Source organism: Pseudorca crassidens, chromosome 18 (assembly GCF_039906515.1).
Source record: "Pseudorca crassidens isolate mPseCra1 chromosome 18, mPseCra1.hap1, whole genome shotgun sequence".
Taxonomy (NCBI): Eukaryota; Metazoa; Chordata; class Mammalia; order Artiodactyla; family Delphinidae; genus Pseudorca; species Pseudorca crassidens.
The window spans coordinates 55,860,173-55,886,464 of NC_090313.1; the positions used below are offsets into that span (position 1 = coordinate 55,860,173).

Consider the following 26,292-nt stretch of genomic DNA (forward strand, 5'->3'; position numbering starts at 1 on the left):
AGAGACTGCCCAGGGACCTTCAATAAATAACTATGTTTATGGATATATTTCTACCAAGGTATATTAATAATAATAAGTAACATTCTTTGAAAACTTAATACATGATAAGCACTTTCCATGAATTTTTCTCATTTAATTTTCACCACAATCCAAATAGACATTTAATTCCTTTTCATGGATGAATAAACTGACATTCAAAGGAGCTGCATAACTTGCCCACATTCCTGCAACTACTATATGGTGGAGCTGAGACCGGAAACAGCGTAGATTTCGGAGTCACAAATCCTGGCTCTAGTGCTTGGTGCACATTCTAGCTAAGTGACCAAAAACTTGTTATCATACCCTCTGAGCCTCAATTTTCTTATCTATAAAGTGGAAATAATACCACCGATATTACTATGGCTGTTACGAAAGTTAAATGTGATCATGCATGTGAAAATGAAAGTATCTGGTCCACAGCAGTCACCTGTTAAATGTCATACCTTCCTTCTCTGCCTGACCCTTCCAATGTCTCTTCACTGTTCTTCAGCCTTTGAAGAGCCCCCCAGTCCCTTGCTGTTGTCCTCTTTATACCCTCTTATATCACGCCATCTAAAGACTTCATTGCACTTATTCATTAATTCAGCAAATAGTCATTGAGCATCTACCATGTGCCAGGCATTGTTCTAAAGTTTGAGATAACAACAATGACAAAATTCCTGGCCTAGTGAAAGTATGATCTAGTAGAGGGAGGCAGACAATGAGCTACAAACATAAGTAAATAAATCATGTGGGATATCAGAAGACTCTGTGGAAAAATATAGAGCAGAATAAAGGAGTATGGGGGCAGAGGGCACATTGAAGTATTTAATAAAAGGGTGAGGGCGGGCTTCATTGGTAATACAGGCAGACCTCGGAGATACTGCAGGTTCGGTTTCAGACCACCACAATAAAACACATATCGCAATAAAGTGAGTCACAAAAATTGTTTGGTTTTCCAGTTCGTACAAAAGTTACGTTTACACTACACTGTAGTCTATGAAGTATGCAGTAGTGTTATGTCTAAAAAATGCACATACCTTAATTAAAAAATATTTTATTGCTAAAAAATGCTAACCGTCTTCTGAGCCTTCAGTGAACAGCCAGCTTTGCGCTGGCAGAGGATCTTGCCTCGGTGTTGGTGGCTGCTGACTGATGAGGATGGTGGCTGCTGAAGGCTGGGATGGCCATGGCAGTTCCCTAAAATAAGGCCACAGTGAAGCTCGCTGCATCAAGTGACTCTCTGTAGCAGACACTTCTGTTTGATAGTATTTGACCTACAGTAGAACTTCCTTCAAAATTGGAGTCAATCCGGGCTTCCCTGGTGGCACAGTGGTTGAGAGTCCGCCTGCCGATGCAGGGGACACGGGTTCGTGCCCCGGTCCGGGAAGATCCCACATGCCGTGGAGTGGCTGGGCCCGTGAGCCATGGCTGCTGAGCCCGCGCGTCCGGAGCCTGTGCTCCGCAACGGGAGAGGCCACAACAGTGAGAGGCCCGCGTACCGCAAAAAAAAAAAAAGAGTCAATCCTCTCGAACCCTGCTTCTGCTTTATCAACTAAGTTTATGTTCTGAATTCTAAATCATATGTTGTCATTTTAACAACCTTCACAGCATCTTCATCAGGAGCAGATTCCAACTCAAGAAACCATTTTCTTTGCTCATCCATAGCAAACAGCTCCTCATCTGTTAAAGTTTTATCCTGAGATTGCAGCAGTTCAGTCACATCTTTAGGCTCCACTTCTAATTCTAGTTTTCTTGCTATTTCTGTCACCTCTGCAGTTACCTCCTCCACTGAACTCTTGAACGTCTCTAAGTCATCTATGAGAGTTGGAGTCAACTTCTTCCAAACTCCTGTTAACGTTGATATTTTGATCTCTTCCTATGAATCATAAATGCCCTTAATGGCATCTACAGTAGCAAATCCTTTCCAGAAGGTTTTCAATTTAGTTTGCCCAGATATGTCAGAGGAATTACTATGGCAGCTATACCCTTACAAAATGTATTGCTTAAATAATAAGACTTGAAAGTCGAAATTACTCCTTGATCCATGGACTGCAGAATGAATGTTGTGTTAGTAGGCATGAAAACAACGTGAATTTCATCGTACATCTCCATCAGAGCTCTTGGGTGACCAGACGCATTGTCAATGAACAGTAATATTTTGAAAGGAATTTTTTTTTCTGAGCAGTAGGTCTCAACAGTGAGCTTAACAATAAACCATGCTGTAAACAGATGTGCTGTCATCCAGGCTTTGTTGTTCCATTTATAGAGCACAGGCAGAGTAGATGTAACATAATTCTTAAAGGCCCTAGGATTTTCAGAATGGTAAATAAACATTAGCTTCAACTTAAAGTCACCAGCTGCATTAGCCCCTAACAAGAGAGTCAGCCTGTCCTTTGAAGCTCTGAAGACAGACATCGACTTCTCTCCAGCTATGAAAGTCCTAGATGGCATCTTCTTCCAATGAAAGGCTGTTTCATCTACACAGAATCTCTGATGTTTGGTGTAGCCACCTCCATGAATTATCTCAGCTAAATCTTATGGATAACTTGCTACAGCTTCTACATAAGCACTCGCTGCTTCACTTTGCAGTTTTACGTTATGGACACAGCTTCTTTCCTTAAACCTCATGAGCCAACCTCTGCTAACTTCAAATTTTTCTTCTGCAGTTTCCTCACCTCTCTCAGCCTTCAAAGAATTGAAGAGAGTTAGGACCTTCCTCTGGATTAGGCTTTGGCTTAAGAGAATGTTGTGGCTGGTGTGATCTTCTATCCAGACCCCTAAAATTTTCTTCAGCAATAAGGTTGTTTCTCTTTCTTACCATTTGTGTGTTCACGGAGTAACACTTTTACTTTCCTGCATGAACTTTTCCTTTGCATTCACAACTTGGCTAACTGGCGCAAGAGGCCAAGCTTTTGGCCTGTCTCAGCTTTCAACATGCCTTCCTCATTAAGCTTAATCACTTCTAGCTTTTTGTTTTGTTTTGTTTGTTTGTTTGTTTGTTTTTGCGGTACACAGGCCTCTCACTGTTGTGGCCTCTCCCGTTGCGGAGCACAGGCTCCAGACGCGCAGGCCCAGCGGCCATGGCTCACGGGCCCAGCCACTCCGCGGCATGTGGGATCTTCCCGGACCGGGGCACGAACCCGTGTCCCCTGCATCAGCAGGCGGACTCTCAACCACTGCGCCACCAGGGTAGCCCCACTTCTAGCTTTTGATGTAAAGTGAGAGACAAGTGACTTATCCTTTCACTTGAACACTTAGAGGCCACTGTAGGATTATTAATTGCCCTAATTTCAATATTGTTGTGTCTCAGGGAATAGGGAGGCCCAAGAAGAGGGACACAGAGTGGGGAACGAACAGCTGATCAGTGGAGCTGTCAGAACACACATTTATTGATGAAGTTCACCATCTTACCTGGGTGTGGTTCGAGGAGCCCCCAAACAACTGCAACAGTAACGTCAAAGATCAGTGATCACTGATCACCATAACAAATATAATAACAATGAAAAAGTTTGAAATATTGTTACAATTACCAAAATGCAACACAGAGACATGAAGTAAGCAAATGCTGTTAGAAAAATGGCGCCCATCGATTTGCTTGATGCAGGGTTGCCACAAACCTTCAATTCGTAAATAACGCCATATCTGCAAAGCACACTAGAGCCAAGTGCAATGTGACAAGGTATGCCTGTATTACATTTGAGCAAAGACTTGAAAGGGATAGAGGAATGAGCCAGGCAGATATCTGGGAGAAAACCATTCCAGAAGAGCAAAGTGCCCGTGCAAAGCACTGATAAGATAGGATAATGCATATCCAGCAGTTTATGGTACAATAAAAAGAATACTAGTAGCTGCAGTGGAATGAAAAAGGAGAATAGAAGGAGATAAGGCCAAAGAGGCAGTAATGGCCCAGACCACCCAAGACCCTGTACTCCATTGTGAGGATTTTAGATTATATTCTGAGTAGAGCAGGAAGGCATCAGAGGTTTATAGAAGAGGAACGACCTGCTCTGCCTCGTGGTTTAAAGCAATCACTAACTGCCCTGGGGGAGCCAGGATGGAAGCAGGGCTTCCAGTTGCGAAGCTCTTACAAACAACTCAGGCAGGCGATGCTGGTAGCTGGGACCTTCAGGGTATCTTTAAATATTTTACTCATTTCTGTCAATATCTACTGGGCTTTGGGCTTCTTGAACCCAACAAGTGGACTTTATTCAGCTTTGTCTTCCTGGTGCCCAGCACAGTCTAGAAGCTATTAGGCTTGTTGAGAGAAAGAAGAGAAGGGAAAAAGAAGATGGAAAAGGAGGGAGAAAGGGAAGAAGAATTAAAAGGAGAAAAAAGAGAAAGAAAGAATAGCTATTAGATAGGCAAACAGAAGTAAAAATCTGGGAGGTCTCCTAACGTGATGTGGAAAACAGAAGAGCCATACGAAACTGCAAACGCATGACTGACTTCAGGCGGTTGTCCAAGATATGCGCCACCTAAACATGTGTCCGCGTTCTGACACAATCATGTCTTATACAACAGATGGCCAACCCACAGCTCAACAGCTAAGACAAAGCAGTCAAATTTTTCTTTTCTTACTTGGAGAAGTTTGTCGTAACGCTCAGCAGACATCAGGAAGCGTCCATCTTCAAGCTGCATCTCCCTATTTTCCAGCAAGTTGTTCAAAACAGGAAGAACATTCCTCTCCACCTTCTCCAAGCCTTCCAAAACGAGAGTTCTACCTTCTGTGGCTGCACGAACTGCACACTATTTCCAAGAAACAAAAGCAATATGAGACTATCAAACACAGGGGAGCATGGCCTGATTTTACTTGTAATGCAAATTAAACTGTGGTTCTTATTATAGGGACCGGGAGTCAGGAAAGCTGGGTTCTAGATCATAGTTTTGCTTTTCCGGCCAATACGATATTAAGCAAGTAATTTTCTCTCTTTAGGCCTGCTTTCCCATTTGTAAAATGAAGTGATTAGAAGAGGTGATCTCTAAGGCTCCTTTCAGCTGTAAATTTTATTTAAAAAAATTTTTTTTAACATCTGTATTGGAGTATAACTGCTTTACAATGGTGTGTTAGCTTCTGCTGTATAACAAAGTGAATCAGCTATACATATACATATATCTCCATATCTCCTCCCTCTTGCGTCTCCCTCCCACCCTCCCTATCCCACCCCTCTAGGTGGTCACAAAGCACCCAGCTGATCTCCCTGTGCCATGTGGCTACTTCCCATTTCAGCTGTAACATTTTAGATATATCCCCAATGAAACAGAAAACTAAGAGCTATCTTTGGATCAGTAATGCAATTAAGGAAGCAGATTACTTAACTATTGATAGAAACGAGAAATGAAGATTACAATCTGTCCTATCAAGATTTTTGTGAAGATCAGATAAACTAGGTGAGAACACGTGCAGACTGTGAGGTTTTATTTTATTTATTTACTTTTAATTTTTTTTAAATTTCAGCTTTACTGAGGTATAATTGATGTATAAATTTATAAGTTATTTGATTATAACACACTATTATTAACTATAACCCCATGCTGTACATTAGATCTCGAGAATTTATTCATCAATAACTGGAAGTTTGTACCCTTTGACCAACATGTCCCCACATCCCCCATTCCCTAGTCCCTGGTAACCACCATTCTAGTCTCTGTTTTCGTGAGTTTGGCTGTTTTAGATTTTACATATAAGTGATATCATATGGTATTTGTTTTTCTTTTTTTTAAATAGAAAAATGCAAATCAAAACTACAATGAGATATCACCTCACACCAGTCAGAATGGCCATATCATCACAACATCTACAAACAATAAATGCTGGAGAGGGTGTGGAGAAAAGGAAACCCTCTTGCATGGTTGGTGGAAATGTAAATTGATACAGCCACTATGGAGAACAGTATGGAGGTTCCATAAAAAAATTAAAAATAGAACTACCATGTGACCCAGCAATCCCACTACTGGGCATATACCTAGAGAAAACTATAATTCAAAGAGACACATGGACCCCAATGTTCATGGCAGCACTATTTATAATAGCCAGGACATGGAAACCACCTAAATGTCCATCAACAGAGGAATGGATAAAGAAGATATGGGTCAGAGGACCTCCAGGATGGCGGAGGAGTAAGATATGGAGATCATCTTTCTCCCCACAAATACATCAAAAATACATCTACGGGGCTTCCCTGGTGGCACAGTGGTTGGGAGTCCACCTGCCAATGCAGGGGACACAGGTTCGTGCCCCGGTCCGGGAGGATCCCGCGTGCTGCGGGGCAGCTGGGCCCGTGGGCCATGGCCGCTGGGCCTGCGTGTCCAGAGCCTGTGCTCCACGGCAGGAGAGGCCACAGCGGTGAGAGGCCCGCGTACTGCAAAAAAAAAAAAAAAAAAATCTACGTGTGATCCTGGCAGAAGACCTCAGACCTCCCAAAGGCAAGAAACTCCCCACATACCTGTGTAGGGCAAAAGAAAAAAAGAAAAAACAGAGACAAAAGAATAGGGACGGGACCTGAACCACTGGGAGAGAGCTGTGAAGGAGGAAAAGTTTCTACACACTAGGAAGCCCCTTCACTGGCGGAGACGGGGGATGGGTCAGGGGGAAGCTTCGGAGCCATGGAGGAGAGCACAGCAACAGGGGTGCGGAGGGCAAAGCAGAGAGATTCCCACACAGAGGATAGGTGCCGACCGGCACTCACCAGCCCGAGAGGCTTGTCTGCTCACCCGCCAGGGTGGGCGGGGCTGGGAGCTGTGGCTCGGCTTTGGTGGTCAGATCCCAGGGAGAGGACTGGGGTTGGCTGCGTGAACACAGCCTGAAGGGGCTAGTGTGCCACAGCTAGCAGGGAGGGAGTCCAGGAAAAACTCTGGAGCTGCCTAAGAGTCAAGAGACCATTGTTTCAGGGTGCGTGAGAAGAGGGGATTCAGAACACTGCCTAAATGAGCTTCAGAGAAGGGCACGAGCCACAGCTATCAGTGCGGACCCCAGAGACAGGCATGAAACGCTAACACTGCTGCTGCAGCCACAAAGAATCCCGTGTGCAAGCACAGGTCACTGTCCACACCTTCCCTCCCAGGAGTCTGTGCAGTCTGCCACTGCCAGGGTCCCGTGATCCAGCGACAAGTACCCAGAGAGAACACACAGCACGCTTCAGGCTGTTGCAAGGTCATGCCGGGCTCTGCCACAGGCAGGCCCTGCATTCCGTACCCGTCCTTGAGTGAGGCAGAGCCCCCTAATCAGCCGCTCCTTTAACCCCCTCCTGTCTGGGCGAACAACAGACACCACAGGGCAACCTACACGCAGAAGCAGGGCCAAATCCAAACCTGAACCCCAGGAGCTATGCGAACGAGAAGAGAAAGGGAAATTTCTCAGTGCAGACCCAGGAGCAGAGGATGAAATCTTCACAATCAACTTGATGTACCCTGCATCTGTGGAATATCTGAACAGACAATGAATCATCCCAAAATTGAGGAAGTAGACTTTGGGAGCAAGTGTAGACTTGGGGTTTGCTGTATGCAACTGAATAGTTTATGATTTCTATGTTTATCTTAGTTTTAGTGCTTGCTATCATTGGTGGATTTGTTTATTGGTTTGGTTGATCTCTTCTTTTTTTTGTTTTAACAATTAAAAAAAAATTTTACTTTAATAAATTTATTTTATTTTATTTATTTCTTGCTTGCTTTTTTTTCTCTCTTTTCTTCTGAGCGGCATGGCTGACAGGGTCTTGGTACTCTGGCCTGGTGTCAGGCCTGAGCCGCTGAGGTGGGAGAGCCAAGTTCAGGACATTGGACCACCAGAGACCTCCCGGCCACACATAATATCAATCGGCGAGAGTTCTCCCAGAGATCTCCGTCTCAATGCTAAGACCCAGCTGCACTCAATACCCAGCACGCTCCAGTGCTGGACACCACATGCCTAACAACTAGCAAGACAGGAACACAACCCCACCCATTAGTAGAGAGGCTGCCTAAAATCATACTAAGTTCACACACACCAAAACACACCACCGGACATGGTCCTGCCCACCAGAAAGACAAGATCCAGCCTCATCCACCAGAACACAGGCACTAGTCCCCTCCACCAGGAAGCCTACACAACCCACTGAACCAACCTTACTCACTGGGGGCAGACACCAAAAACAACGGGAACTACAAACCTGCAGCCTGCGAAACAGAGACCCCAAAACACAGTAAGTTAAGCAAAATGAGAAGACAGAGGAATATGCAGCAGATGAAGGAGCAAAGTAAAAACCCACCAGACCAAATAAATGGAGATGAAATAGGCAGTCTACCTGAAAAAGAATTCACAGTAATGATAATAAAGATGATCCAAAATCATGAAAATTGAATGGAGAAAATACAAGAAATGTTTAACAAGGATCTAGAAGAACTAAAGAGCAAACAAACAATGATGAACAGCACAACAAATGAAATTAAAAATTCTCTATAAGGAATCAATAGCAGAATAACTGAGGCAGAAGACCAAATAAGGGACTGGGAAGATAAAATATTGGAAATAACTACCACAGAGCTGAATAAAGAAAAAAGACTGAAAAGAATTGAGGAGAGTCTCAGAAACCTCTGGAAAAAACATTAAACACACCAATATTTGAAGTATAGGGGTCCCAGAGGAAGAAGAGAAAAAGAAAGGGACTGAGAAAATATTTGAAGGGATTATAGTTGAAAACTTTCCTAATATGGGAAAGGAAATAGTCAATCAAGTCAAGGAAGCACAGAGAGGCCAATACAGGATAAATCCAAGGAGAAACATGCCAAGACACGTGTTAATCAAACTATCAAAAATTAAATACAATGAAAAAATATTAAAAGCAGCAAGGGAAAAGCAATAAATAACATACAGGGGAAACCCCATAAGGTTAACAGCTGATCTTTCAGCAGAAACTCTGCAAACCAGAAGGGAGTGGCAGGACATATTTAAAGTGATGAAAGGGAAAAACCTACAACCAAGATTACTCTACCCAGCAAGAATCTCATTCAGATTCGATGAAGAAATTAAAACCTTTCCAGACAAGCAAAAACTAAGAGACTTCAGCACCACCAAACCAGCTTTACAACAAATGCTAAAGGAACTTCTCTAGGCAGGAAACACAAGAGAAGGAAAAGACATACAATAACAAACCCAAAACAATTAAGAAAATGGTAATAGGAACATACATATCGATAATTACCTTAAATGTAAATGGATTAAATGCTCCAACCAAAAGGCACAGACTGGCTGAATGGATACAAAAACAAGACCCGCGTATATGCTCTACAACAGACCCACTTCAGACCTAGGGACACCTACAGACTGAAAGTGAGGGGATGGAAAAAGATATTCCATACAAATGGGAATCAAAAGAAAGCTGGAGTAGCAATTCTCATATCAGACAAAATAGACTTTAAAATAAAGACAAGTACAAGAGACAGAGAGGACACTACATAATGATCAAGGGATCAATCCAAGAAGAAGATATAACAATTGTGAATATTTAAACACCCAACACAGAAGCAGCTCAATTCATAAGACAAATGCTAACAGCCATAAAAGGGGAAATCGACAGTAACACAATCCTAGTAGGGGACTTTAACACCCCACTTTCACCAATGGACAGATCATCCAAAATGAAAATAAATAAGGAAACACAAGGTTTAAATGACACATTAAATAAGATGGACTTAATTGATTTTTATAGGACATTCCATCCAAAACCAACAGAATACACTTTCTTCTCAAGTGCTCATGGAACATTCTCCAGGATAAACCATATCTTGGGTCACAAATCAAGCCGTGGTAAATTTAAGAAAATTGAAATTGTATCAAGTATCTTTCTGACCACAACGCTATGAGACTAGACATCAATTACATGAAAAAATCTGTAAAAACTACAAACACATGGAGGTTAAACAATACACTACTAAATAACCAAGAGATCACTGAAGAAATCAAAGAGGAAATCAAAAAATACCTAGAAACAAATGACAAAACATGACGACCCAAAACCTATGGGATGCAGCAAAAGCAGTTCTAAGAGGGAAGTTTATAGCAATATAAGCATAGCTCGACACAAGAAAAATCTCAAATAAACAACCTCACCTTACACCTAAAGCAATTAGAGAAAGAACAAAAAAAAAACCAGAAAGTTAACAGAAGGAAAGAAATCATAAAGATCACATCAGAAATAAATGAAAAAGAAATGAAGGAAATGATAGCAAAGATCAATAAAACTAAAAGCTGGTTCTTTGAGAAGATAAACAACAATTAGCCAGACTCATCAAGAAAAAAAGCAAGACTCACATCAACAAAATTAGAAATGAAAATGGAGAAGTAAAAACTGACACTGCAGAAATACAAAGGATCATGAGAGATTACTACAAGCAACTATATGCCAATAAAATGGACAAACTGGAAGAAATGGACCAATTCTTAGAAAAGCACAACCATCTGAGACTGAACCAGGAAGAAATAGGCAATATAAACAGACCAATCACAAGCACTGAAACTGAAACTGTGATTAAAAATCTTCCAAAAAACAAAAGCCCAGGACCAGATGGCTTCACAGGAGAATTCTACCAATCATTTAGAGAAGAGCTAACACCTATCCTGCTCAAACTCTTCCAAAATATAGCAGAGGGAGGAACACTGGCAAACACATTCTACAAGGCCACCATCACCCGGATACCAAAACCAGACAAAGATGTCACAAGAAAAGAAAACTACGGGCCAATATCACTGATGAACAATGACGCAAAAATCCTCAACAAAATACTAGAAAACAGAATCCAACAGCACATTAAAAGGATCATACACCATGATGAAGTAGGGTTAATCCTAGGAATGCAAGGATTCTTCAATATCTGCAAATCAACCAATGTGATACACCATATTAACAAATTGAAGGAGAAAAACCATATGATCATCTCAACAGATGCAGAAAATGCTTTTGACAAAATTCACCACCCATTTGTGATAAAAACCCTCCAGAAAGTAGGCATAGAGGCTACCTATCTCAACATAATAAAGGCCATATATGACAAACCCACAGCCAGCTTCATTCTCAATGGTGAAAAACTGAAACCATTTCCACCAAGATCAGGAACAAGACAAGGTTGCCCACTCTCACCACTATTTTTCAACATAGTTTTGGATGTTTTAGCCATAGCAATCAGAGAAGAAAAAGAAATAAAAGGAATCCAAATGGGAAAAGAAGAAGTAAAGCTGTCACTGTTTTCAGATGACATGGTATTATACAAAGAGATTCCTAAAGATTCTACCAGAAAACTACTACAGCTAATCAATGAATTTGGTAAAGTAGCAGGATACAAAATTAATGCACAGAAATTTCTTGCATTACTACACACTAATGATGAAAAATCTGAAAGTGAAATCAAGAAAACACTCCCATTTACCACTGCAATAAAAAGAATAAAATACCTAGGAATAAACCTACCTAAGGAAACAAAAGACTTGTATGCAGAAAACTATAAGACACTGATGAAAGTAATTAAAGATGACACAAATAGATGGAGAGATATACCATGTTCTTGGATTGGAAGAATCAACACTGTGAAAATGACTACACTACCCAAAGCAATCTACAGATTCAGTGCAATCCCTATCAAACTACCAATGGCATTTTTCACAGAACTAGAACAAAAAATTGCACACTTTGTATGGAAACACAAAAGACCCCGAATAGCCAAAGCAATCTTGAGAAAGAAAAACAGACTGGAGCAATCAGACTCCTGGACTTCAGACTATACTACAAAGCTACAGTAATCAAGACAGTATGGCACTGGCACAAAAACAGAAATATAGATCAATGGAACAGGATGGAAAGCCCAGAGATGAACCCACACACATACGGTCACCTTATCTTTGATAATGGAGGCAAGACTATACAATGGAGAAAAGACAGCTTATTCAATAAGTACTGCTGGGAAAACTGGACAGCTACATGTAAAAGAATGGAATTAGAACACTCTCTAACACCATACACAAAAAGAAACTCAAAATGGATTAAAGACCTAAATGTAAGGCCAGACACTGTCAAACTCTTAGTGGAAAACACAGGCAGAACACTCTAAGACATAAATCACAGCAAGATCCTTTTTGACCCACCTCCTAGGGAAATGGAAATAAAAACAAAAATAAACAAATGGGACCTAATGAAACTTAAAACGTTTTGCATAACAAAGGAAACCATAACCAAGACGAAAAGACAACCCTCAGAATGGGAGAAAATATTTGCAAATGAAGCAACTGACAAAGGATTAGTCTTCAAAATTTACAAGCAGCTAACACAGCTCAATATCAATAAAACAAACAACCCAATCCAAAAATGGGCATAAGATCTTAATAGACATTTCTCCAAAAAAGATAATACAGACTGCCAACAAACACATGAAAGAATGCTCAACATCACTAATCATTAGAGAAATGCAAATCAAAACTACAATGAGGTATCACCTCACAACAGTCAGAATGGCCATCATCAACAATAAATGCTGCAGACGGTGTGGAAGAATAGGAACCCTCTTGCCCTGTTTGTGGGAATGTAAATTGATATATCCAGTATGGAAACCAGTATGGAGGTTCCTTAAAAAACTAAAAATAGAACTATCATATGACCCAGCAATCCCACTACTGGGCATATACCCTGAGAAAACCATAATTCAAAAAGAGTCATGTACCACAATGTTCACTGCAGTTCCATTTACCATAGCCAGGACATGGAAGCAACCTAAGTGTCCATCGACAGACGAATGGATAAAGAAGATGTCGCACATATATACAATGGAATATTACTCAGCCATAAAAAGAAACGAAATTGAGTTATTTGTAGTGATGAGGTGGATGGACCTATAGTCTGTCATACAGAGCGAAATAAGTCAGAAAGAGAAAAACAAATACCGTATGTTAATACATATACACGGAATCTAAAAAAAAAAATGGTTATGAAGAACCTATGGGCTGGAAAGCAATAAAGACACAGACGTAGAGAATGGACTTGAGGACAAAGGGAGGGATAAGGGTAAGCTAGGACAAAGTGAAAGAGTGGCACTGACATATATACACTACCAAACGTAAAATAGATAGCTAGTGGGAAGCAGCCGCATAGCACAGGGAGATCAGCTCGGTGCTTTGTGACCACCTAGAGGGGTGCGATAGGAAGGGTGGGAGGGAGACACGAGAGGGAGGGGATATGGTGATATATGTATACATATAGTTGATTCACTTTGCTGTACAGTAGAAACTAACACAGCATTGTAAAGCAACTATACTCCAATAAAAATTTTAAAAAAAGGAGAAAAAGACTGTGATGTTTTAAATGAGTCACCATCAAAATGGATTCAGATTTAGTGTCATGTTCGATGCTGACAACATTAACAACTTACCAAAACAGAAAAGAGTCAGGTTTTACATTGGCCTACGGCAGGTTGATCATAACCATAGTCCTATAAGTCTTCCAAGTTTAAGAAAATTAGAAATAGAGAAAAATAGGAAATAAAGTAGGCCCCAAATGGTAAGAAGCAGGAAAAATATAATTTTTTAAAAAGTACTAAAGATGTGAAAAAAATCTTTCTTTAACTGATAGATGCTGAACAAAATAGAAAAATCTACCTTTTGGTCAAAATGCTTGAAAATCTGCTTTAAAAAAAAAAAAGGAAATCTCGCGACTTCCCTGGTAGTCCTGTGGCTAAGTCTCCACGCTCCCAATGCCGGGGGCCCCGGGGTTCGATCCCTGGTCAGGGAACTAGACCCCGCATGCCGCAACTAAAGATCCCACATACCACAATTAAAGATCCCACATGCTGCAACTAAAAGATCCTGCATGTGGCAATGAAGATCCCATGTGCTGCAACTAAGAGCTGGTGCAGCCAAATAGATAAATATTAAAAAAAAAAAAAAAAAAGAAAACCTCAATGACGTTTCTCCTGTGTACTTAACAACATGACTAGGATTAAAGCTGTTAAACTTATGTTATCACTCTCTCCTTAAAAGTCTCCTTTTTTGGTCTTTATGGCACTGTATTCTCTTAAAAAAAACCTTTCTTTTCTGCTTGCCCATTCCATGTAGGTGGTGCCAGAACTACATCTTTAACCCCAAACTCTTCTTATTCTGTAAGGTCTGGCCTGAGTAATCATACTTAATCACATAGTTGCAACCACCACTGTTATGCTAACGACTCTCAGCCTCCGGCTCCCCGCGAGCCCCACCACATAGTCCTGTCACATGGATGTCTCCAACCAGACTCTAGAAGCACCTCAGGCTCTCTTGTACAACACTGAACACATCAGATTTCCCCCAAAACCTCCTCTTTCTCTTATCTTTCTGTTTAAGGTGGGAGCACCATACACCCATGCCAGGTCCTCGATTCCTATCTCATCTCCTACATTCAATTTATCACCATGTCCTGCTGATTGGACTTCTTTAATATTTCTGGAACTCATTCCTTCTACCACTCCTCTAATTCAGGCCCTCCTTAAGTCTCAGATCTCCTCCCTTCTAAGTCCAAGCTCCTTAACTTAACATATATGTCTACCACAGTATGGCATTTATCATTCCAATACTTTTCCTGATATTAGTTGCCACACACGTGGTATTTTTATAACAGTGAACTGGTTGAGATTTCCCCCATGCTTATATATACCATACTGCTTTACTAGAAAAATCTGTTTTATACTGACCCCTTTGCTTAAAATTTAATTTTCCCTATAGTAATTCGCCCCCAAACAATCTGAATATCTGAAGGGAGGAAAAAGACGATCTCTATTTTTTTTTAGAGACTAAATATACAAAGAAATTTCTCAAATAGCAAAGCATTGACTTTCCAACTGTGCAAAAAACACAGGCATTGCTTAATCAAGCCTCCTTTTAATAAGCTGTTGAATTTTGCACTATATTGCAGAATTCATTTCAAGTGTCTATGTACTATCATAAAAAAATAAACTTTTATGAAAACCACAATTGGACTCAAGATGATCATCCTATTTTAAAAATAAGATCAATTCATGAATAAACCTACAAAACTGACTATCTTGTGGTAGCAGCTTTATTTTTTTTAAGTGCATGGATAGAAGTGACTTAGTATCTCCTAAAGAACAAAAAAAATAAGAATCTCATTTTTGCTAGTTGAGAAAAGGACAAATTTATAGAAATGGCTTCCAGAACATTAAAAATAAAACATAAACTACTTCTTATAAAAATTCATGTTTCAAATAAGGTCTCAATTAAGCTTTCTTTCATAAGAATCTATTTACTCCAAGAAAACACAGCTCATAATAAAAAGAAACTCAGCTATATCTCAATTTAACAAAAAAAAAGAAAAAAAACTAAGTTGTCACAACTTGTGGCAATATTATATGTAAAAAACTAAAATTTTTATCAATCTTAGTTATAGAACAGACTAAATATTGTATTTAACTTTTTTTTTTTTTTTTTTTTTTTGGTGGTATGCGGGCCTCTCACTGTTGTGGCCTCTCCCGTTGCGGAGCACAGGCTCCAGACACGCAGGCTCAGCGGCCATGGCTCATGGGCCTAGCCGCTCCGCGGCATGTGGGATCTTCCCGGACCAGGGCACAAACCCATGTCCCCTGCATCTGCAGGCAGACTCTCAACCACTGTGCCACCAGAGAAGCCCTGTATTTAATTTTTAAACATTTCATAGAGATGAAAATACATGTTCTCTGAGATGAAACTAGAGATATGTATATCAAAATTTAGTGGTTTCCCAACTGTGGGCCAGGAAAGACAAAATCTTGACAACATAGGACAACAACAGACACTGCATCTGCTTTTATTTACTCCAGGAGACCTTGGTCAATCATGCATTGCACCTTTCCAGAGGAATCTGGAATAAGCTACAGAGAGAGATCAGAAGCAGAAGTCAAATACACAAAGGATTCCTTTCATCTACCTTAATGGAGTTAGGTGCTGTGATCATATAGTTGAAAAGGAGTGATGGATAGAAAAAGACCTCTTGAAAACCTGATAAATGTTGCACCTCTTCTCCAGAGTAAAATGCACACAGGTATATGTCTACAGTAGAGACCTCAAGTTAAGAACCTCTACTCTGAATGACGGATAGAAATAGAAAGTCACGATTTGGCACACACCATAGTAATAACTGTTGGAAGCAACAATCATCAATGGATGGTAAAATTAGTGGGTAAGAGTATGATGAAAGGGCTTCCCTGGTGGCACAGTGGTTGAGAGTCCGCCTGCTGATGCAGGGGACACGGGTTCGTGCCCCGTTCCGGGAAGATCCCACATGCCACGGAGCAGCTGGGCCCATGAGCCATGGCCGCTAAGCCTGCGCGTCCGGAGCCTGTGCTCCGCAACGGGAGAGGCCACAACAGTGAGAGGCCCGCGTATCAGGTAAAAAAAAAAAAGAGAGTATGACGAGAAACAGGATATTTGCAAAGACTCAAGAAAATCTCCCCCAACAAGATATTTATAAGCAACAAAGGGAAAAAATAACACGGCAGTGAAGGAACCTGGTAGATACCATCTTAACCAAGTGATCAGTTAACATACAGCAATGAAATATATCAATTTCACATTATTGCTAAAAAAAAAAAAAAAGCATGATCTTAACCAAATCATGAGGAAACACCAGACAAACCCATACCGAGCAACATTCTACAAAATAACTGGCCATGAAGAGAAGAAGAAAGGGACCTGTTGATAGAAAGGGAGATGGAGCTGGGGACAGTGTAGCAGCAGTCATTTTTTTTAATGATGCAAAGACTTGAGCATATTCAAATGATGATGAGGAGGAACTTTGTCTTTGACAAAGTATCACTCCTACCCTTCCAAGACTAGCTCTCTGTACTCTGAGCTTACGGCATTCCCTCTCACCTCCTCCAAAATCTTCCATCAACTATACCATATCTTATTTGCATTTTCAGATTCCTTTTCTTCTACATACATGTCTCTACTTTAAGAAAATCTACAGTCTTCTGATACCTCTTAATATGCTCCCATTTTCCTCTCCTTTATTTTCAAGCCTCTTGAAAATAGTCCACATACTAACTGCCTCTAATAAGCATCCATCGCACTTATTTCACTGAAATTGCTCACTTGAAAGTACAAAAAATAAAACTGCCAAAAATCAAGCTTTTTCTTGATCTTTGTGTTCTCCTGTCCTTCAATCCTCTTCCGTTGATCCTCTCTTGTGCTTTATCTTCTATGAACATTTACCGGGTTGGTTTCCCCTTGGCTTTCCCCAGCCCTCCCTCTGCCTCCTGTCCTCTAAAAGGCAAGTATTTCCCAAGATTTTATTCTTAACCTTCCCCCCCCCCTTTTCTCATTGGTTATTCCACTGGCAAAGATCAAACCTACACACACAAATTCTTATTCAGTCATTGAGTATTAATTACATGGCAGGCGCTCTGTTATCTGCTATGTTAAGTATAACAACAACTATAGATAAGACTTTTCCATTTTCTTTATTTCATTATTCTTGAGGAATAGACTGTGTGACCCTAGCCTTTCTCCTGAGCTCCAGGCTCACATTTCCAAATACCTTTTAAAAATACCTCCATAAGGACTGTTCAAACTCAACATGCTTAATCAAATCGAGCTCATGACTTCTTCCCTAAACAAGGCCCTCCTCCTAATGTCTATTTCAATTAAAGTTTCACTGATTCTCCTGCCATCCGGTATTCATTACTTCTGATTCCTCAAACAATGTAAGTGTAACCTCTAAATATCTCATGCATCCATGAACTCTCTTCATTCTCACTGCCACCGTTCCAATGGGAGCCTTCATTACTTCCTGCTTCTTTATTAAAAGAGCTAATTGGAACAGGCACCATATCTCAATATGTCTAGTCCTCAGTCGTCCTTAAGGTGATGAAATTTTACCTGCTGGAAAAGAGGGACTGAATCATGCCATCTATAACATCTATTTCAGCAGCAAGATACATGATTACGTGGTTTACCGCAACTTTATTAAGAATAATTTAAAAAATCCTCCCACTGGGACTTCCCTGGTGGCACAGTGGTTAAGAATCCACCTGCCAATGCAGGGGACACCAGTTCGATCCCTGACCCAGGAACATTCCACAAGCTGTGGAGCAACTAAGCCCGTGCACTACAACTACTGAGCCTGCCCTCTAGAGCCTGTGAGCCACAACTACTGAAGCCTGCGCACTCTAGGGCCCGCATGCTGCAACTACTGAAGTCCACATGCCTAGAGTCCATGCTCTGCAACAAGAGAAGCCACCGCAATGAGAAGCCTGTGCACTGCAACAAAGAGTAGCCCCAGCTCGCCACAACTAGAGAAAGCCCACATGCAGCAACAAAGACCCAATGCAGCCAAAAATTAAATAAATAAATAAATAATTTTTAAAAATTAAAAAAAATAAATAAATCCTCCCATAAATAAAAAAGTCCTACTGTATAGTCCAGGGAACTATACTCAATATCCTGTGATAAACTATAATGGAAAAGAGTATAAAAAAAGAACGTCTGTATCTGTATAACTGAGTCACTTTGCTGTACAGCAGAGATTGGCACAGCACTGTAAATCAACTCTACTTCAATAAAAAAAAAAATTTAATTTCAAAAAATCCAAACTTTTTTCTTATTAATTCAATGTTAAATTATTTATTTTTTACAACATTTAACTGGCAGTGAGGATGGATGCTTTATAGTGCAATTGGATTCAAAGATAAGAATATGAAAAGAGGATTATAAACTTATAAGAGTGCTATAATTTTTTAGAAAAAAATGAAAGAAAATCGACGTGCAAAAGATCACCCAAGATTTTTAACTTTCCTCCCAACTTGCCCTTTGGTTATGTAGTTATATACCCAGAGCATATGCAAATTAAAAATTTTAAATGTAAGCAAAATTATTGGCTAAAAGGAGAAAACGTTACTATTTTAGGATCTCTTTGCTTCCTGATTCTTTCTTAAAATAGTCTATAAAATGATTAAAATACTTTAATCAGTACTGTCAAACTTTATTAACGCAGTCTGATCATATTTGTAAAGAAGGATATTAAAAACTGAATAGCAAATCCATTAAGTACTTTAATATATCAGCAACATATTGCACCAGACTATAAATCTCAGACTTAACAGGAGATGCTGGAGAGAAAAAATGGTTACAAGTTTTGGGCCCAACAGAGGTCCAAGCATCTTAACCTCCTTGCATTAATGCCCCCTTTGCCCTCTGTCTGCTCAGCACTTAAAGTGTGGAAACACAACACTGAAGTTTTCCTAGTTCTCTCATATACCTGTTTAATCTTCCCAGCAGGATTCTTAGGTCTTCAAGGAGTGAGAACCCTGTTTTTTTATGTCATATTGGTGCAAAACTGGCTCACAGCAGGCTTTTAGTGTTTATGGAATGAAAATGTAACCATTCAGTTAAAAGACGCTGTTATGTAAGTTTAGAAAGAATTTTTTTATGAAGAATACTTATCTATGCCCACACTTGATATGAAAACAGAACTGACAAGTTTAACTGTCAGCATGAGAGATGTAGCCTACATATTTCAAAACTTTTCTATACAGATTTTTAAATAAAATAATGTGGTGTAACCTTTCTTGTGAAATTTAAAAAGAAAGAAGGGAGCAGTGCATATATATTTTATGTGGAATGAATACTGGTGATCATTCCTTAATGTAGAAATTAGATCAACCATAAGGCTCATTTCCTGCCCTTCAAGCTATAGAACTTCCAGAGACCTAATTTCTCAAATAGAAATCAGAAAAAATGCAGAAAGATCCTTCTGGACAAAGCACCCCATATAGCAGCTTTAACCACCTAACACATGGATACAAAGTAGTTCAAGATAAAAGCAGCTGCATGACCTAAAATCATAAACTGTCTAAGCCCTGTTCTAGATTTGCTTCTGATTTGATAAAAGACCTTAGGCAAACAATTCATCTGGAGGTCTGTGTCCTCGTTTACTAAATGAGAATATCCTCAAGGGGTACTGTACAATGCCACTATTCATGAATCAACGCAGTACTAGAAAAATATTTAAAGCTGTAAAACCTATTAAAATATAAATTATTATTAATACAGTCATGATCTAATGAAAATAGATTCCAAAGAACTTCAAATACTCAAAATGGTTACAGTGTAACAGCATTGAAGAAGCCAAAGAAAAATGAAAAAAAAAAATATTTCAAGTTCTTTATTTTGAAATATCAGAATAGGATCAGATTGATTTTTGGTTGCTCTATCACCTGCTATGGGTGACTTAGATAAGTCACTTTCCTCTCTAAGCCTCCATTTCTTTCTAGTAATGGTGCTTATCTCATAGATTATGGTAAAGATTAAATAAGATAACCTCTGGCACACAGTAAACCTTAAAAAGAAAACCACTTGCCTGTTATTATTACAAATACTATTATCCTTGTAGTAGTTGTCATTATCATCATCATCATCATCATCACTGCTCTTTCAAGGAAGTAGCATATGACAGAAAGAAGCTACACTTTGGAACTGGACAGATCCTGGTTCAAATCTTACCACTGCTATTTATCAGTTGTATGACCATAGCCCCCTAAAGACTCTTATTTCACCTATAAGATGTGGAAGTCACCTCCATCCTAAGGATGTTTTGAGGATTAAATGCAGTCATATAAAGCACCTAGCTCAACAGAGGTCCCCTCAATGAAAGTTATTTTTTATCTCCCTTGATTCTTTTTAAATGAATTATATAAGTCTGTCAAACATTTAACATATGAGTAGATAAGAGTTGGCCTGAGCAAGATGGCAACATGGTAAGGAGCCACGGCCTGAGTTCTGACTAATACAGAGGCCAGAGTAAACATAGAGAGACCTTTTCCAACTGTCCTAGTGACAACTGGGACATATTATAACAATACGGTTGCAAGGGATTTGGTGCAGGTACTAGAAATCAATCATTCTCAAAAAACAAGTCAATGTTTTTCCCTATTTGCTAAAATAAGTAAACGGCACTTATACAAGATAAAAATCTCATCTTCTGATCAATAGCACTGTTATTCAATATATTAAGAGTCACTTTTAGTGACTTGTAACATTTAAGCAGCATATTAAAAAAAAGTTAATCCTTATTTTTCTACCAATAAAAGAGAATCAAGAATTATCCGAGGGCTTCCCTGGTGGTGCAGTGGTTGCGAGTCCGCCTGCCGATGCAGGGGACACGGGTTCGTGACCCGGTCCGGGAAGATCCCACATGCCGCGGAGCGGCTGGGCCCGTGAGCCATGGACGCTGAGCCTGCGCGTCCGGAGCCTGTGCTCCACAACGGGAGAGGCCGCAACAGTGAGAGGCCCGCGTACCGCAAAAAAAAAAAAATTATCCGAAACAGAGAATACATTAAAATATTATGTAATTGTTTAAAGTGCATTTTATATGTAATATTAAATATGTATATTGTATATTAAGGAACTTGACATTATTATGTCAAACAAATTAACAAGATTCTAGTGTGAAAAGAGTTACTGGTTTAGAAAAGTTGAAAAAAATCATTTGAAGTTCCCCATCCTGGCTTTCTACTCCCCAAATTAATGCTATATAGAATGTCTCCTGTCAGCCAGACATAAAAACTTAATCACAATTTATTTGTAGCTTAGCTAATTTGTAACAGCTTATATTTGAGAAATGCAAGCAATGTATAATGACTTAAAAGTCTTCCTCTCTGGCTCTTTGGACACAGGACTCTTTGGCTCACAGGACAATAAACAGAATTAATGATAAAAATGTCAACAAGTAAGGTAAGGAAAAAAATTAGAGTAATAGATTTTTAAAGGGTTAGAATATCAACAATTTAGACTTTTCTTCGGTTATTTTACCTTCAAAGACAAATGAAAGTTAATATGGTAGCAAAAAATCTTAATCTCCTTATTTCTCCATAAGTGTCATAATATGTCATATACATTTTCATATTTCTGTTCTTTAACCTATTTTTCTTTTCAAAAAGTTCCTATAATCTATTTAGCAAAACAATTGCATAAAAAATATTTAAGTTACCTTCACATTAACAAGTGGATAAGTTACAGTAAATATTTACATAGACAAACATGGGGTATATGTCAACATTTTCTTGACAGATGGTAACTTATTTATTTCATCAGTATCTCTCTCCTTTTCTATATCCACTCAGTTCATTGACATCTTACAGAAGCAATAGTCAATAAACATAATAATGATTCAACCTGGTTAGTACTTTTTAAAGCAAATTAAAGTCTATCGGTTTGGCAAAGTACATACATGGAAATGCTCAATATTGACAAGAATCCATGAGGCAATCACTCAGTGCACACTGATGAGAGTACGAGTTGGAACACCCTTTCTGGAAAGCAATTTGGCGATATATGTATATCGAAACTCTTGAATATGTCTAGACCCTTTGATTATATTTCCAGCATTCAAGTCTAAAAAAATCATCCAAGGTAATAACAAGATCTAAGTACAGAGATATTCACCAAAGAGTTATTTATAACAGTGAAAACTTAGAAGGAACCTGAATGGCCAACAACATGGGAAGGTAGATAAAATGGGAATATTAAATATATAATGTCACATCTATTTGATGAAATACTGTACAGACACTAAAAGTCATATTTTTGAGGAATATCTAATATCACAGGAAAATGCTCCTAAAAAAATATCATGTTTTAAAAAAAGCAGACTGTAAAACTTTATATGCATGGTATACCATTTTGGTAAAGATTACTATACTTGATTAAATAGATATGAATATAGGCATCATAGAAAGAAATACAGAAAATATTCACACTGTTGGTCTTGAAGGGGAAGATAAATAATTTTTATATTCTTCCCTATGCTCTTTATCACTTGCTCTATTATACTATCCTTCTTTACTATGTTTATTTTGTTTCCCCCACTAAAACATAAGCTCTATGATGGGAGGAATTTGTTTCTTCTGTTCACTGTACCTAGACACACAGCAGTCATTTCAATAAATATTTATTAATTAATAAATACTATATGTGTATACACACACATATTTATCTATAAAATGAGCATTTATGACTTTATTAATCAGAAGAAATAAACATTATTTTGAAAGAAAATATAAATTCCCTACTACAGAATTATTAACCTAATTCTGATCTTCAAGAGTAGTAATTGAGCTCAACCTCTCATTTCATCATCAATTATCCAAAATCCTGCATGAAAAAAAGCAGTCTATGGCCATGACCCCCAACTCGGATTTGGGAGTTTTGTCAAGGTTTCCAGCTGAAATGTCAATTAGAAATTACTTGGACATCAGTCATATGTGCATACAATGTCAACCACACTGAAAACCCCAAACTTTTTCTCCTTAGCACCCACTAGATGGCCACAGGTATTTCTCATCTAGGTTGACCCACCTACATTAGGAAACCTCACCTGATGGTTATATGGATACTGCCTTTCCCTTGATCCCAGACATCAAAGTCAACAGTTAAGAATATTAAATAAAAGAAATTTCTAAATAAAATAAAGATCTTTCACTCTAACAAACATGAGTAGCTGGTAATCAATTGGTAACTTCAAATATTTAGAATTCAGATGGTAATTATTCATTCTGATGACTCAAAATAGATGTCAAAAGGACAGATGTATTTTCCATTGGAAAGCCCCCTGGTCCCATCCAGAGCCTATTTATTCTTAATTTACTTAAAATTTTAACAAGGTTGATTAACCAAAGGAGAAACCTGTCATAAAATGTAAGTGTCAGTTACATTCCAAACAGTTTTTAGGTGCCAGAGATAAGCAAAATAGTTACATTTTAGTGGGGAAGACAGACAATCAACATGAAAACAAATAATTAGGTAAATTCAGAGAGTGATAGGTGCTCTGAAGATTACATTATGTATATGACAGCAGGGTTCATGTGGAAAGGGCATGGGCGTGATCGGTGATTATAGAATGTTATGAGAATTTATAAGCTGAATGATGAGGAGGCAGGAATGTACAGATCTGGGAGAAGGTCATTCCAAGCAGCGGAAATATCAGGTACAAAGCCTCTGAGGCTGGAAAGCACTTGGTCTATTTTTAAAAGAACAAGAAGGTCACTGTAGCTGGAGTCTAGAAAGCAAGGGAAAGAAGAAAGGAGATGAGGTTGACAAGGTTGGGTCCTGTAGAGTGTGGTGGCCTTGTTAAAGGGTCTGGATTTTATTCTGGGTGTGATGGGATTGCATGGATTTAAACAAGGAACTGATAGGATCCGATTATGAGCAAACAGTAAGGAATATTAACTGCCAAATAAGAGAGAAGAAAAAAATGTGAAAATCAGATACAATCTCATAAATAGCCTGAAGCAACTTAGAGAAAGGACTAACACGCCTATATCTCCATCACAGGCTCTGAAGGTGTCAGTGCATTACAGCAACCTAAATAGCTGATGTTTATCAAAATAAGTAGGATTCACCAAGAAAACATGAAAGTATAAAATACTACCATACATTTACATAGCACTTCCAATATTTTATAAATGGTAAAATAGGTATCATCTGAAAATATGCTTTTTGGAATGGCAAGGAGAATATAATATCAGAGTTTCATCTAAATGATTTATTTTATGCTTCAAGAAATAAATCTTTAGCTAATCAATAAACTTAGTTACCTGAAATAACTCCATTTCTGAGATTTCTGAATAGGCAAAGTTTTAAGCTGTCTTTAAAATAATCAACGTACAAAAATCCCTTTCTCTTCCTTACTTTGCATTGCAACCATCATCTAGGTATAAAATCCACTCAAAAAATATGTTTTTAAATCCATGCTCGACCAGACAAAACCAGTTCTTTCATCGTCACTTAAATATATTCCTATCCCCTCTCCTCTACACAGGCTGTGGTCTCATGTTCTAATCTCTCTCCTCAGCTGCCCACTATCTCAACTCAAATCCCATCTCCTTCATTTCATCCTCATTGGGTCCCGAAAAGAAGCAAGCACTGTAAAAGTACATTTTTTTCCCATTTATAATTAGAAATAAAGTGAACATTTGGCATTATGTGAATAAAATGGATTTCTTTAAATACACTTCTGTGCTTCATCCACAAAGCATTACTTTTCTAATTGCTGGAAGTCTGAACTTCTCAGATTTTCCCACCATATGATGCTAAGTTTGCTCACCACTGTTTAAGGTAGTTATTGTCAAATCACTTTAAGTACATTTTTCCTTTTGTAATTAATTAGTCATCTATGTGACAATGTGAATATTCTGGTCTCCAAAAATTCTTTCACTCAGTGCTTCTTACAATTTCACTCTTTTAATTATAAGTAATAGTGTGTACTCCTGGGAAAGCTTCAAATTTAAAGAACTATGAATGTTCTTTCCTCGCCCCACCCCAAATGCCCAGTCATACCTCCACAGAGGTCAGCTCTGTTTACTGATTCTTGTGTTTCCTTCTGGAAATTTTCAATGTATACACAAACATTTACACATTTCTTCTTTTTTTCTAAATCACAAATGGGACCATATTATATATACTGTCTTGCAACTTCATTTTTTTTTCCGTTAATATATCCTGGACTTCTTTCCTATCACCTCATATAGATTCATCTCATTTTTTTAAATGGTGACAGAGAATTCTATTTACCATTATTTATTTAATTAGTCTCCTAAATGTACATCATTATAATTTTCACTTACAGTTTTATATGATATCAAACAATGCTACAATAAACATCCTTGTATATATAACTGTACACGCTTTGTGTGAATAACATTGGAAAGAAAAATTGCTAGAAATATTACTGCTGGATACAAATATGCTTAATTTATTTTCTTTTGATAGATAATCACCAAATTTTCTTTCAAAATTGCATCAGTCTATGCTCCCGTTAACAGCAATGCTAATTCCTCATCCCTTCTTCCTCATCAACAATGGACCTTAGCAAATTATTTAATCTTTACCAATCTGATAGGTGAAGGAAAAACAGCAGCTCACTAGTGTTTTAATTTTTATTTTTTTAACAAGAAGATCAAGCATCTTGTCACGAATTTATTGAATATTTGAAATCTTTTCTCTATGAAATGTTTAAAGCCTCTGTCCTTTTTTCTATTAGGTATTCCTAACAAAGAACAATATTTAATATTTTAAGCAATATATTTAAAGAAATGTACAACAAGCTTCATTATAATTTTCAAAAAATATTATTTTAATTGGTAACCTACACCTAAGTACGCTCTCCAAAAAGCTGCGGTTCCTGGAAGTATATATCTAATTTCAGTATGTTTAATAAACCTTTACAAACTTGACCTTTATATTGAGAATACATTAATAAATGTGCTAGAGAATTTCCTATATTAAAATCGCCTTAA

At 38.5% G+C, this 26,292-nt stretch overlaps 1 protein-coding gene across 7 annotated transcripts in view; it reads right to left on the reverse strand.

Moving 5' to 3' along the window:
- Positions 1 to 26,292, reverse strand: part of VWA8 (von Willebrand factor A domain containing 8) — a 369,572-nt gene that overhangs the window by 296,880 nt on the left and 46,400 nt on the right. For all 7 annotated transcript variants that reach the window (XM_067713438.1, XM_067713439.1, XM_067713440.1 and 4 more), the window contains exon 5: positions 4,600 to 4,767. In XM_067713438.1, coding sequence (XP_067569539.1) covers positions 4,600 to 4,767 — 168 coding nt within the window. The remainder of the gene's footprint in view (positions 1 to 4,599; positions 4,768 to 26,292) is intronic.